The sequence below is a fragment of the Perca fluviatilis genome, chromosome 24, assembly GCF_010015445.1.
Source record: "Perca fluviatilis chromosome 24, GENO_Pfluv_1.0, whole genome shotgun sequence".
NCBI lineage: Eukaryota > Metazoa > Chordata > Actinopteri > Perciformes > Percidae > Perca > Perca fluviatilis.
Genome location: NC_053135.1, coordinates 8390257 through 8404260, shown reverse-complemented (window position 1 = coordinate 8404260; position 14004 = coordinate 8390257). Strand labels below are relative to the sequence as shown.

At 40.1% G+C, this 14004-nt stretch overlaps 1 protein-coding gene across 8 annotated transcripts in view; it reads right to left on the bottom strand.

The window, feature by feature from the left end:
* LOC120554598 (interleukin-1 receptor accessory protein-like 1) overlaps positions 1 to 14004 on the bottom strand; it is a 276632-nt gene that overhangs the window by 208565 nt on the left and 54063 nt on the right. For 4 of the 8 annotated variants that reach the window (XM_039793600.1, XM_039793604.1, XM_039793606.1 and 1 more), the window contains one exon: positions 8426 to 8519. In XM_039793600.1, coding sequence (XP_039649534.1) covers positions 8426 to 8507 — 82 coding nt within the window. In that variant the 5' untranslated portion in view covers positions 8508 to 8519. Of the gene's footprint in view, positions 1 to 8425; positions 8520 to 14004 lie in introns of those variants that run through there. The other 4 variants (XM_039793602.1, XM_039793605.1, XM_039793599.1 and 1 more) reach the window with 3 other exon arrangements.

The following is a 14004-nucleotide window of genomic DNA, read 5'->3' as shown; positions in this document are numbered from 1 at the left end:
TTTAGTCCAATCTTACTCCACTCAAACAGATACCGCAGGTGTGTAATTTATAGATGAAGCATAGAATTTGGTCTCCAGCATACATATTAGGAGAGGTAGTATTTTCCAATTAGATTTGCAAACAGAAATTACAGACACTGCAGCAGAAACAGCCTCGTGGTTTAAACCAGTTAAAATCTAATGATGATTATGGGATTAGGCATGAGTGTATTGCTTTAATTATTCTGTGAGACATCTATCCGACTCCCCCAGTGATCCTGTCTGGTCTCCAGGAGAAAGTCGCCAATCAATGTCAGCAATAACTATCACTTGAGGTTATGTGGAGATGGTGCGTGAAACATAAAGACAGGCAAAGGTTACACAGAGAAACGTCAGAGAGAGCAGAAGGGACGGTGGCGCCACTGAGATAAAGGACCTTTTTAATTTGAGAGAGGAACTTAAAAGAACACTGTAACTGCCATCTCAATTGTGACAAATGTGGGAAATGACATACATCAACATAAATATATAAGAATTGTGCTAAGATTAAGAGGCAGATGAGAGACAGATACATGCAGGCAAAAGAGTGATGCAGAATGAGGGGGAGTACCCACATGGATTAATCATGCAGTGAAGCCCCAGGTTAAAATGTGTGATATTTTTGGGTGCAGTCCCATCGCCGCCTCCAGGCGATTTGCATAGTACTGAGAGACTGCAGCTTCATTTCCCCCCGTCGCTCAGCTTTTAGAGAGGCAAGCAGTCAAGGGGAATTAAAATAATTTCCGGGACCATTACTGTTCATGTCCAAATTGCCCTAACCTTATTACAAATGTTACTTATTTACTTTTCATTAACACGTTTTTCTTTCTTTTTTTCGTTGGGGAGTTTTATTTCCCCTAAAGTCCTCTTCCTTAAACCTGAGAGCCAGATGTTCTTAAATTAAGCAGCGGCCAGCCTTCTCGATGTTTAAATCCTCTTTCGGACTAAAGCTCATTATCATCCACACATATAATCTCTCAAATTGGTACCAAATGCCCCAGCTGTTAAAGTGGGCAGCATAATATGCTAAGGGAGCCTGAAATGGACGTATTATCTTTCAGAGAGAAATATTAAACGGGAGGTAATGCGATATATTGCATTTAATGTTGAATGCCTGCAGACAGTGGAAGTTCCAAGACAATAAACAGATAGAGGAAAGCACAACACATAAAGGTGGGAAGAAAATTGAAGTTTCACTCACAGAATTTGAGTGTGTTTGGGGACATATCTGCTTGATTGACAGGTGTCTGACCCTATTAGCTCCACCCACAAGTCCACCCCATTTCCCAAATCTGGATTTCAGTAATCCAATCACCCCATAGGCTTCATACGCCTGTGGGTGACATTTTTCGACAGCCAATGCCTTAAACCCAAATGCATCAAATAAATAAAAATAGCTGTAATCGGAAATGTCTTTGATCCACGCACAGAAGCACTGACACCACTGACACCACAGAAACCTACAGCTACACACCGCATCTTCACTGAGCTGCAGCCCTCTACACCCTTCTCTGGCATTTTTCTCAATTGCTGTGGTGTTGTAACATTATTACAGGTCAGGAAACAGGCCACGGAGGGACTATTCCGCTCATAAATCATTGTGATTGATCGTCATCCATCTCACACGCAGGACTGTGGCATGTATTTCCAACCTGGAGCACATATCCAAAGTAACCCCAGTTGTCAATAGGCCTATATCTGGCACACTTGTTGAGATGCTTCCTGCTTCCTATCTCTGTCCAAGCAGCGGGAGGGAAAAAAAACTCCACGTGGCTAGCCATTTCATTTCTATTATCATGTGTGTGATCAATCTCCCCCGCGTTGAACGGGCGGTGCGGTGGAGGCAATCATTCAACATTTGTGGCAGGTATGTGGTATTGACCGAGGGAAGATGAGCCGCGGGTATGCACGGATGTGTGTCTCTGTATGTGTGTGAGAGAGGGGGAGAGAGAGAGGGGGAGAAGAGAGCTTGAATTTAAGCTTTCAGTTTCCTGAATTTCTTTTAGATAGATTTTTTAACTTAATTTTGAGCCTTTACATTCCAAGCTGTTATTACTGACAAGTGGTGTATAGTGGATCTGATGGCACTTCTATATTAATAGTAATGCAATTATTTATTACTTTAAAAGGTCCAGTGTGTAATGTGTTTAGTTGTTCATTATCAAAATCTGTGTTGCCCGTTGACAAACTTGTCCTTTTTCATGAATATTTACCCCCACCATCAATCCTAACTATTCCTTTTGGCTTGAAATTTTACATTTGCATTTGCATGAATTGGGGTAGACGCTCCCAAATTCCTACACATTGGACCTGACATTCAGTAGTTTTCATTTGTAAAAAACTGACATAGTGAAAAGGGTCGCAAGTGCTGTGCCCCTTCTCTCCCTCAAGGTTCTTGCTGACAGCTTCCTGCCATATTTAACATCCTTTAATATCAATTACAGAGTCAAATGGCTTGCCATAATTGAATTTTTGCTGTGCGCTGACGTCCCGTTAGGAATCACTGTCTTCTCCAATTAAGAGGAGCCTTATTATTGGCAAAATTGCAAGTAGCCCCATTAATGTGGGGGGAACATTCTATCCTTTAACTGACGTATTAATGTTGACATCCTCCCGGAGTTGTGCGTTGCGATGGGTGTGAAGACTGTAAATTTAAACGACTGTCAGGATGTCCTTGATTCTTCCTCCTGCAAGAGCAGAAATTCTATGAAGAGAGGAAAAAATATATGTTGAGGACCTACTGTAGCCACAGTAGATAAATACACAGGGAGAGACGGATGATCAGCAGCTGCTCTCTAATGGGAACCAAGGTCTTGTTGCGGTGGCTTGTTTTATTTACAGCTACTCTTCATCAGAGTGACACAGCGGGCCCTCGGACTATCCTTAATAGAAACTAGAAGAAGGGAAAGGATTCTGCAATCCATTTCAAAATGGGAACCCATGTCAGAGACCGGCTTTTTACATGTGCATGAATAACAGAATGATGCACTGTGAGTGTTATGGGTAATGTATTGCTGGGATTTCTGGGAGACTGTGGAAAGGTAAGCATCATTTGTCTGGGCACTCATCAATGTCTGTTGAATAAATGGGGACTAATGACTGTACAGCAGAGGGGAGGAGAGAGGCTAAATTTGTCTCAATCAATGTCAAGGAATATGATTGTGAATCTACAACTGTCATCAGTGTTCACTAGGGGGACATGTGTTAACAGTTTTGATAAGGGGTGAGTTTGAGTGATTAAAAAAGAGAAATGTTTCCTGCACTACAGCAAGTAAACTACAATTGTTGAGGCAACCTATTGGTGACCCAAAAGGCTGAAAAGCTGCTTGTTTTTAAAAATGACAAGCGAGGGGCGCCTGGGTAGCTTGCCTGGTAGAGTGTGCGCCCCATGTATAGAGGCTCAGTCCTTGCTGCAGCAGCGGAAGGTTCAATTCCGACCTGCGGTCCTTTGCTTCATTTCAAATAAAAGCCTAAAATGCAACAACAAAAAAAAGAATCTTAAAAAAAAAAAAGAAATTGTTTGTAGGGATTGTTCAGAATAGATGGAGCTGTTGTCCCTGCAGGGTTCACAGGGGTAAATGGTTGGTGGCTGACAGTAACGCTGTCCCTGGTTTGCCTTATTAGAAATCAACCATGCACAATAAAAAGCCTATTTTAGGTTGTTTCCCTTACTTTGTTAATTTGGGACATAAAACACAATCTTTCAGTTTTCTTTACAAATCAGATGAACTGCACAATAAATCAAGCATGGACTCAGAGGAAATTTACTGAATATGAGTCACGTTTTAGCCAAAAAAGAAAGCCAGTTCACTCAAGAGCTTAAATGTTGGCCTTGAGGTCCTTGTGACAAAAAAAGACCAGGTCCAATCCTCAAAATAGCAGGTATGTCATCAACTGGCATGCTGTAAAACTGCTCTAATAATCCCTGGGGACAACAACAATGCTCATGAAATCAATAAGACACACACACACTATTATAGTATTTAGGAAATGGTCTGTTTAGTTGCTTTTGCAATGCTGTTTTATTCTATTTTGTATTCAGGTCTGCCAAAAGTCATCCTCAGTACCCTCCGAAGCTCCTTCTCACTCCGATTGTAATCCATGTTCAGAGGTGAGAAAAAGAATAAATGCATGGTTATTACTTTAGAGAGTCAAAAGTGAGACCTTACATGAACTCTCGAGTTTCTATTGCATATCAAACAAAACGCGGCTGTGTGGCATACAGAAGGAGGATTCCGCTCTTTTCGGCAAACTGCCAAGTAAAAAAACGGACACTTTTAGGGTTTTCTCACACAACTCTACAAAACGTCTATTGTATAGTATGGCACAAGTGGCCAACAAGGGAGTTGATTTTATGTTTAGGACAATACCAGCAACAGAGAACACTATCTTTGTTTTTTAATAACCAAGAATAGCAAATGCAACAGAAATAGACCAACAAAGCTAGACTTTGTCCATGGATCACTCAAATCCAGAAAGAGATATTACTCACTTTTGACAGATTTCCCTACAATTTCACAATTTTTGCCAAAAGGTGAGGCATGCTAACCTCCAAATGTAATTTTTCTAGCATTTAAATGTCAGCAGTTAGGCACTGAGTGATGACTGATGAGGTAAGTAAGGGTAAACAAAAGAGGTCAGCAGCCTGTGACCCTGCAATTTCATTAGTCAGTGCTACTTATTTCAATATGTAAAGTGTGAAGATACTGTATCATAAAATGATCAGATTAGTATGGTTTTATTTGTCCTTTTAAGAGGTTTTACTGACCACTTGTTCCTTTACAGCAACACCACATTCATTTAGGGGAGCATAGTAGTGTTGCTCTTCAGAAAGAAGCAAACCATTGTTAAGCGTCTTGCTGAAGGCCAATTTGACAATAGTTGCATCACTTGTTCACTTTTTCCAATGCAGATTCCCCCACTGGGAATGCGACAAGCCCACTACTCTAATCTTTAGACCTCTCCTATCACACCACATCTGTTAAACTGCGATGTGCATTCTGACCAGAAACAACTACGAACGCTGATTTACAAGCAACTTGGATTTCAAGTTCCCTGCAGTAAATAGAAAACCAAAATTAAAACTATGTACTGATCTTTGCGTTTATGGGTGCATTTTCACACATATTGCAATCATAGCATCACTCAAAACCAGATCAGATCTAGTGTTGGCATAATCTTAATCAAAGAGCAAGAAAAGGATTTCGACAATAAGAAGCTGACAACTAATTTCTACACAGACAATAGCCTCAATAAACCAGAATGCAATGCAGCCAAAAAAATGCTTCTTGATGAAAACATGTCATGGAGTTAAATATATCTCCTGGAATGAATTGTACATTATGGGTTGAACATCACTGACCGATAGTATACAACAATGTGAGAGCATCCAAGTGTGGGGTTTTACTTCAACATCTGACTTGATGTGCTGTATTAAGCAAAAATATACATAATTATTCTGTTCGCCCAACCATTCAGGCCATATCAGCATTCTAACAAAGAGGAACCACAGCAGAGGACAAATGGATATGTTCTTCTACTTATGCAGGCTGAGGATTAGTATGGCAGATATGCATCGTATGTTTTTGCGCTGTTCCATCCGGAGTACAAATGCAGAAAAAGCATTACTCAAAGATGGTGTTTTGAATTTAATCATCTACAGATAATAGCAGAGCATATGCAGCACTGTGCAGGGGTTTCAGGAGTTGATTGTGTGTGTTTGTATGTAAGTGTGAGCCCAGTGAAAGAGAAAGAAAGTGAGATAGTGGATTCATTGTTCCTGAGGGAGTCAATCAAGCCATTTAATTTCCTTTAATGGGCTGACACTTCCAGGTTTGATTGCCTACAGTGAATTTCCTTTAACGAAGGTACGGATGAAAAACACTACATGTTTACAGAGTTTGGAGCAGCTCAGTTTGTCTTATTGGAGATTAAATCAGTAATTTGTTTGATCAATTTCAACTGGATCTAATCCGAAAGATTAAGGGTCTGGCATTGAGTAATGAAAATGGCCCAACTCAAGGGGCGGCACCAAGCACGCATTTGAAAATCTCACTGCACGCAGTTGGACGTATCCAGAGCCCCATACGCTTAGCTACCAGCGGAGCTAACTGGTAGATTAAACTGTCGTCATCCGTTTAGCTAGCCTCTGGCCCGCCTATATCAGATACACCGATGTGATTGGTGCAGCTCGGCTACAAGGGCATAGTTAATGAGCATCATTACTCAATGCCAGAGTTACTCGCTGAGCAAATTCAAATTGTGCTCTACTCTGGATTTCCAGGGTACTGGATCTCCATATTTTACTGAAAACATTGTAGATAAAAAGCAAGAGGCTTTTAAGGCTTTTGATTTAAATGGAATTAATGTCAAAGTATTTGGCTAAGACAGGAAAAATACAAACATTACAAGTAAAATCTTTATAGCAATCTTAGCAAAAGCTAAAATTGTCACATATTGTTAGACCTTGTATAAACCGGCCCTTGTACGTAGTGCAGGAATCCAAACTGCAAGTGAGGTTTTAAAGGTGACTATGAGCCTGATGTCATCCAAACTGCAATAGAAATATGACCAAACAAAATGGAAAAGTTTTATCTCATTAACAAAGGAAGCCTAAACACTGAAAAACATTTCTTTGAAATATACCTGCTATGACACCAGGATATTCACCTTCCTGCTCCCGCTGTTCCTTTCCATTCCATAAAAATGAAAGCAATGCAATTCCAAACTGGCTTTCATTGCCCAGAATCCCTTTTACAATTGTGCTCTAACTTGCAACCAGCATGGCTTCTAATAAAGCCGTACAAGCTAAAAGAGAAGGAACAAAGGATGGAGGTCTGGCTCGGATGGGGTGTTCATTTATCAGTGGACACATTTCAAATCCTTGCCCCAGGCAATGGCTCGTGAAGCATCCGATGAGAAAGCCCGTAGGGACCATTGCTGGAAAAGCAGAAAACCCTTTGATGAGCCTTGGGCCATTCCTGCACCTGTGTCTAATATGCATGGGTAAAAAACCCAGACGCAAGCAGCCTCTGGATAGAAAAAAAATAACAGACTGCAAAAGACTTCCTTTATTTTTCATGTTAGCCAATGTGGATTGTTCCCCTACCTTGTATGTATCCTTTTGTAGAAAGTAATTAGGGCCAGAGCGGCGACAGCGGCAAAGGTCCTATTGAAACTGAAGGAATTATTCGTTTTTTTCCACGCAATGAATCGCCTTTTTGGGGACCTTATCATACTCAAAAACTCACCAAACTTTGTACATGCAGGGTTTCGTAGATAGGCGCGAAGGAAATTCAAAAAATCTCATTGGAGTAATACCCTAAACCCAACAGGAAATCGACCATTTTGAATTGAAAGTTCGAAATTAGCGTAGAGTAGAGTTTTTGGTCATTTTCACATGTCGTACTTTAACCAACTCCTCCTAGAGATTTCATCCAATCGACTTCAAATTTGGTCTGTGAAGGATGAAAAGTTATTAAAAGAAAAACTTTTTGTCATAGGGCATGGCCGTGGTGGGGTGGCCATTTTGTGTGTTTCGCCAACGAAAACAGGAAGTGGGTGTAACTCAAGTGTACATTGCCCAATCAGCTCAAAAGATTTCAGGATTTATAAGAGTCCAACCCTGAGGACATGTAGAGACGGATATTTACTCAAAGTCATAGTGCCCCCTAGTGGCTATAAGAAGTAGACCTATAAGTCGAGGTGCTATACTTTACCGAACTCTATATTTAAAAAAACAAACAAAGCCAAAACCAGAACGTAATTAAATCCAGTCTGCACTGTTCAAAATCTGACTTGAGCTACAGATAATGATGACCAAACAGACTTATTGGGAATCTTAAACATTGACAGGCGATCCGAGTATGTGCCTTATAACTGCACAAAGTTTAATGTGATCTGTCATTATTATGTTAAGAGATACGTCGCAAACCTTTCAAGAATAAACAAGTCTGTGTTCTTATTATCTTCTACAACAAATAAGAAAACAAGACTACATCATACAATTGATCTGCAAAGATCAACGACGAAATATTCCATCATCACTCACAGAACCTCCAATTGTGGACTTAAAAATCAAGCTGTTAAAAGACAGAACAGCTCTGTTTTTCATCATGACTTGTTTGATCATGGTTGGAGTCTGCAAGTAAAACAGCACAAAGCCATGCAATCCCTCTGCTGTTGACTAAAACATGATGTGTGCTTTCAGGTAAAAAGAAGAGCCGTAACATCTTGGCATGTTTCAGGGATTCAAACCTGTACCGATTAATGTAGCTGAAGTTGTTAATATACTGTATGGAACACTAAGTAAAATAGACACTATGCAGCATTTTCACTTTAGTTTTTTTCCGGACAGTCTTAAAACAAAAGGAAGAGATTGTAGTTGTGGTAGAAAGACAAGACTTACCTGAGCCTCTCTTCGACACCACTTTCAGGGAATGGACCACAACGGCATGAAGCAGGATCAAAAGAGGAATGGGAGCTTTCATTTTTTACCAGTCCTACAAGGAAACAAAAACTTGATTTAATATTCCATACTGAGACAGCCTGTGAATACACTAAATCCATCCAAAACATAAAAAAGACATAATGATTTTTGGCAACAGAAGCTCGATCAAAGCTCACATATAAAAGAAACTGAAAGTTCTTTTTACACTTTTACAAGAGCCTAAAGGTCAGCTGTAAAAGATCTAAAACCCCTATGTGCAAATTTTGTTCGTTTGTCTGCCTCTGCTTTATTTATCCCATTGGCTCTTCAGGGATTTACTGTATAATCAGGGGTAGGCAGTTGATGATAGAAATGGTAAGAGGCATCTCTATCAAGACCTGGCTTTGCAGCTTTGTCAACCTTCTTCCACACTAATTCAACTTCTCTCCCAACTAACATGACATAATCAGGTCCCCAGATCAGGATATCTCTATGTTGACATCCAGCTTTCACAGAGTAAAGCAGAGAGTGTGGATATAACTGAAAATGGCGTAATATGCAGAGTTCTACCAACATTTTAGATGGTAATAATGATAATGGTGATGATAATGGGAATAACATGACACTTCACTTGATGTCAGTCAAAGACAGTATCACAGAAATGCCTGGTAATTTAGAAACAGTATCTCCAGTACATATCTCGGAATTAATATTACTTGAATGCTTCCACAAACCAGGTGACGGTAGTTCTAGCTATGAGCATTTATTAAGGAAAATAATAAGGCTGCAAGGTGAGAATCATGTGCTTTATTTGATAATAATGCAGACCTTCTAGCCAATCAGAGCAGGTGATACACTATGACAAAAAAGCTCATTGGAATCAAATTTATCCAATATAAAATAGGACTAGTCTAAAGTTCATTAAAGTTATAAGTCAGTGTTTAGTCAGATTTAGCCAGCAGCTAACATTATTCCTCAGAAATACACTTTATCTTTAGACCCCTCCATGTGACTGTATAATATTTTCTTTTTGTTTGGCTACTAATTCATCTCCTTGCTATAGGCAAAAGTGCCATCTCTGCTATGGATCGACAAGATGTCCATGTAGGCTACAAGAGCGCTTCCATTGGCATCAGTCGCAACAAAGATGCTTCACATAGATTTCACAAAGCTGCATCACAAAGCCTTTGAGGGGAATCCCTCAAAAGCCACACTAACTGTTGAGACCCTCACAGTGGCATGCAAAACTGGCCAGTAGCCAAACATGGCGACCTTGCCGTGTTCTCCTCGTCAAAGGCCTATTGTCATCAGCCCGTTGGTAGCTTTCTGCAACCGATGCCACCTCAGAAGAGCTAAACGTCACCACACAAACATCTTATCTTTTTAATTAGTTTTCCATGTTGGGCGCTAGTCTGCTACATTAGCACAAAAGCTGTGCCGTCTTTCTTTGGTTTCAAAACAGAGGAAACAACAGAATCACCAGCTCTGCTCAGTATTCCTCCATTTTACAGCAATATCCTGGACTACACTAAAGCAAGCACTTATTAACACTGAAAAAGTAACAATGTGCTGAAGGGTAATTAATTTTTTGTTGATACCAACTATACTAATGAGCAAATACAGTAAGTCATGTTCTGTTGGGTACACAGATCACACTATGCCTGCATGTGTGCAGTGACCAAAATTGTGGATTATGGGATTAAATATATTCACACATGAAAACATGACAGTGTTTTGCTTTAAGGTTGTGTGCAGCCGTTGAAAGAAAAATGGATCCAGAAGTGAGGTTTCTCAAAGCCATTTCAAAGGACACCGATCTTGCAGGCTTTGTTTTTATCCCACAAAGGTTAGTTATGTTATTTGCGTCTTTTTCATGGATAATGTAGAAGTATAGGGTATAGCGGTATATATTTTAATGTTAAAAATATATTTGAAATACCAGAATATTAAAAAATGGAACAAACTGTTAATATAAGTAAAGCAAAGCACTATATGCAACCAATATGCACAATTGCAGCTGCTCAGTGATTGTCAAAGTACAAAGCTAGTGCAAATAAAATAGATGAGTGAGACATATCGCTATATACTGTACATTTTGTGGCATATTAGATACTGGTTACGCAAAAGGAAAAGAGTAATGCTACATCATCTATATACTAAACAGTAAAACTATTACCCTGAAACAGATCCCAGTGTTAACTTATGATTTAAAAAGAGGAACTACCTGTAATCATCCAGATAGTTCAATACAGGCCTGCAACTCATGATTATTTTCATTATCGATTAATCTGTAGATTCTTTTCTAAATTGATCAAAGAATAATTTGGTCTATAAAATATCAGAGAAAATGCCCAAGCCCAAGATAATGTCTTCAAATGTCTTGTTTTGCCTGACCAACAATCCGAAACCCAAATATATTCAGTTTAGTACCACAAAAGACAAAATAAAATCCTCACAATGGATATGCTGGCACAAGGATATGTTCTGTTTTTTTTTTTTTTATTGACAAATGACTTAATTAACTAAATAGCTGCTGATTAATTTTCTGTCAATCGACGGATTGCTTCAGCTCTGGTTCAATATTATTGAATGCCAGTTGTGGAACATGTAGAGCAGAGGTACGTGAGATGAGTGACATTTGAGCCTTCCTTGGTGGTGGTGTGGGGGAGTTAAAGCAAGGAGACTTACAGCCTGAGGGAAGAAGCTGCCTTGTAGTCAGCAGATCCCTCTGCATCTCCTGCTAGAAAAGCAACAGGATGAATGGATTTAGGCTGGACTATATGATGTAGCCTATATGATTTCCTGGATATATGATTTCCTGAACTGTTCTATGGGATCTGTGCACACATTTTTGAGTTGTAAGAGCTGAGTGGAGATGACATCCTGCTTATCTACTTGCACCAAGTGCAATCCAGTTTGGGATCTTTGACTTGCTGCACATCTAGCTTCTCAAAGCACTTCATAAATATGGGGGTGAATGCCACAGCTGGGTAACTGTCGAGGCATGACACTGCAGAAGTCTCAGGTAGAAGGACAATGATTGGTATATTGTAGCAGGTGACGCTCTCCAGAAAGAGAGAGGTGTCCCAATATGTCGGTGAAGACAACAGCTAAATGTTGGGCTCATGTTCTTAGTACACGGCAAGCTTCACATTCACCCTCAGCGGGGTCTTTCTCATGTCCGCTGTATACACAAGTGCCAGGTCCTCTGAGGAAAGGTCTTTAACGGCTGGCTCTGTTGAGGAGATCAAAGTGAGCATAAGAGGTGTTGAGCTAATCTGGCAGCCATGCACGTATTGATGCAGGCATTCTCGCTTTTGCAATACATGATGACCCGCCATATGTCTATATACGGTTATTATTTGCCTTGAGGTGCCTTTACCACCCGCTTAATTCTTTCACTTTGTGTCCATGATGGCGGTTTTCAGTCTTGCGTCTGTGATGGTATACACTTCCACCAACTCAACTGGAAGCAGCTTTGTCTGGCTCTGGATAAGGTCCTCACCCCAATTGCTTTATTGTCACTGTCATCACAGCATGACCAGCTGATTTATGATTAAACTGTTAATGCACATTCCCCTTTGTTGGTATGGTTCTCTTGGTTGCTACCGTCAGTCCCTACGCTGCTGCTACAGTTCTATCAGTCAGTATTTTAACAGTTTTTTAATGATGAATTGAGTCTCTTCATCAGCTGGGATCGGCTGGCAAGAAAAGAAAGGGAAAGTGTTTGGATTGTTCAAGATGGAGGCTGAGAAAGCTTGTAGCCATCAGGAATGATTGAAAAAAACATAGCAGGGATTTAATTCTGCTTCTGTACAGCTAGATGTCTGCAGTGTTTCCCCAAATACACTAAATGTTATGGTTAAGTTTGACTACGTGCTTTATCTTTGATTCCCTGCTTCTGATGCCGATGGAATGTATTTAAGAAGATGGCCACCTGTTTGAAGAATTGAGCCACTCAATGGTTTATCAAGGTCAAACACTCCATTTGTTATCAGTATTCATGAAAAGGGTGTCAATGTATTATTGTCGCTATCGTCTTACTTCTTGGCACATGGTTATTAGCCAGTGAGAAGTGAAAAATTCAGTGCAGCTGTCTAACTGTCAAAGATAAGATCAGGAACACAATAGAGCAGAAAAAAGCAAGAAGAGTTATCACCCTTCAACAAATGAACGGATACTAGATATCCAAAAAAAATATGAAATCTCAGAAACAAATTTCCGCCTTTTAAAATCCCACAATGAAAGCATATCCTGTCAAGCATCTCATAGTGCGCCATTCTTTAAAGAAAAGCTCATCCAAAAAGGTGCTGTCACCTGCCTCTCATTCTTTGATTGTTTTTCCTGAGGAATCCCCTCCCTGACAGTGGAGGACAGTTTCCTCCTCAGCGGATTCATCCAAAATTCAATTACTTTCAAGGAGGGTTCAGCAAGAGAAATGGGGCACTCTCTCAACACTCTCAGGGCCAGTAGTTGGCCCAGGGGAATGCATCTCTGTCTCACATTTGCACACAAACAATTTCAGCAATCGACGACTGAGACTTTACTGCTTTACTAAAGCTCGCCAGGTGGATATCGAGATGATGATTTATACGGATCTCTCATTTCAAGTCTCTCTTGCTCACACATTTTCTCGGGCTGTTCACACTGAAGGCCCTTGTGCTCAATTCTGAACCACTGCTCATATCGGATGTTTCTGGATGACTTTGCAGGATGTTACCCATATCAGATACAAACAAGAACTGACAGCAAGAGCCAATAACAGACATCTGTATATGTGCCTACACTTCTCCTGCTTGTTTGGAAAACATTTCACTTCTGTGCTTTGGAATTTTGATTGAAGTGTAAAGCTTTGACATTTTGCTTCTTCTTCTTTTCTTCTTCCAGTGTTGAGTTTAGTCCTCCTGCATGCAAACACTGGCTGAGCCAGGCGCTCATGGGTGTTACAATTATGAAATTATTTCTTATTTTCTTGACAACAATGACTAGTACTGTCGTCAGAGTGCCAGAACAATTTCAATGATTGGATTTAATCGGTAATGATTGGATTAAACTTTAAATTCTTTTTTTTTTTTTTTTAGAGAGCAGTTTTCTTAGCTATGCCCCTATTTTTGACAAATTCTGATATGAGCTCTTAAATATAAGTAGCATTATGGCTCACATACCTTGATCCAGGCCCAGATTGGAACTGAAAAAAATAATTAGAAGTGCAATGCTTCATATCAGTTGCAGTATTTACACCAGCTCTATCTCGGTCATTATCCCCCATCCTCAACTGCCTCTCTCCATGTCACCCCTCTGCCCCTTTCCTCCTACCTCCAGTCGGGAAATTGATATGTACTCTGCTTGGTGAGTTATTAACATTTCTATTTGTGAGGAACACTTTTCAAGCCCTTACACCCTTGGCTGACGCACGCAAACACCCACACAAGTCTGAGCTCTCCTCACTGAATTATTCCATTTTGGATTATCTAATAACCCTGCAACCACAAGCCTCCATGTTCTTGACATACATGCATAGGAGAGAGAGAAGAGGTTGCTTCTCGAACACAATCGAC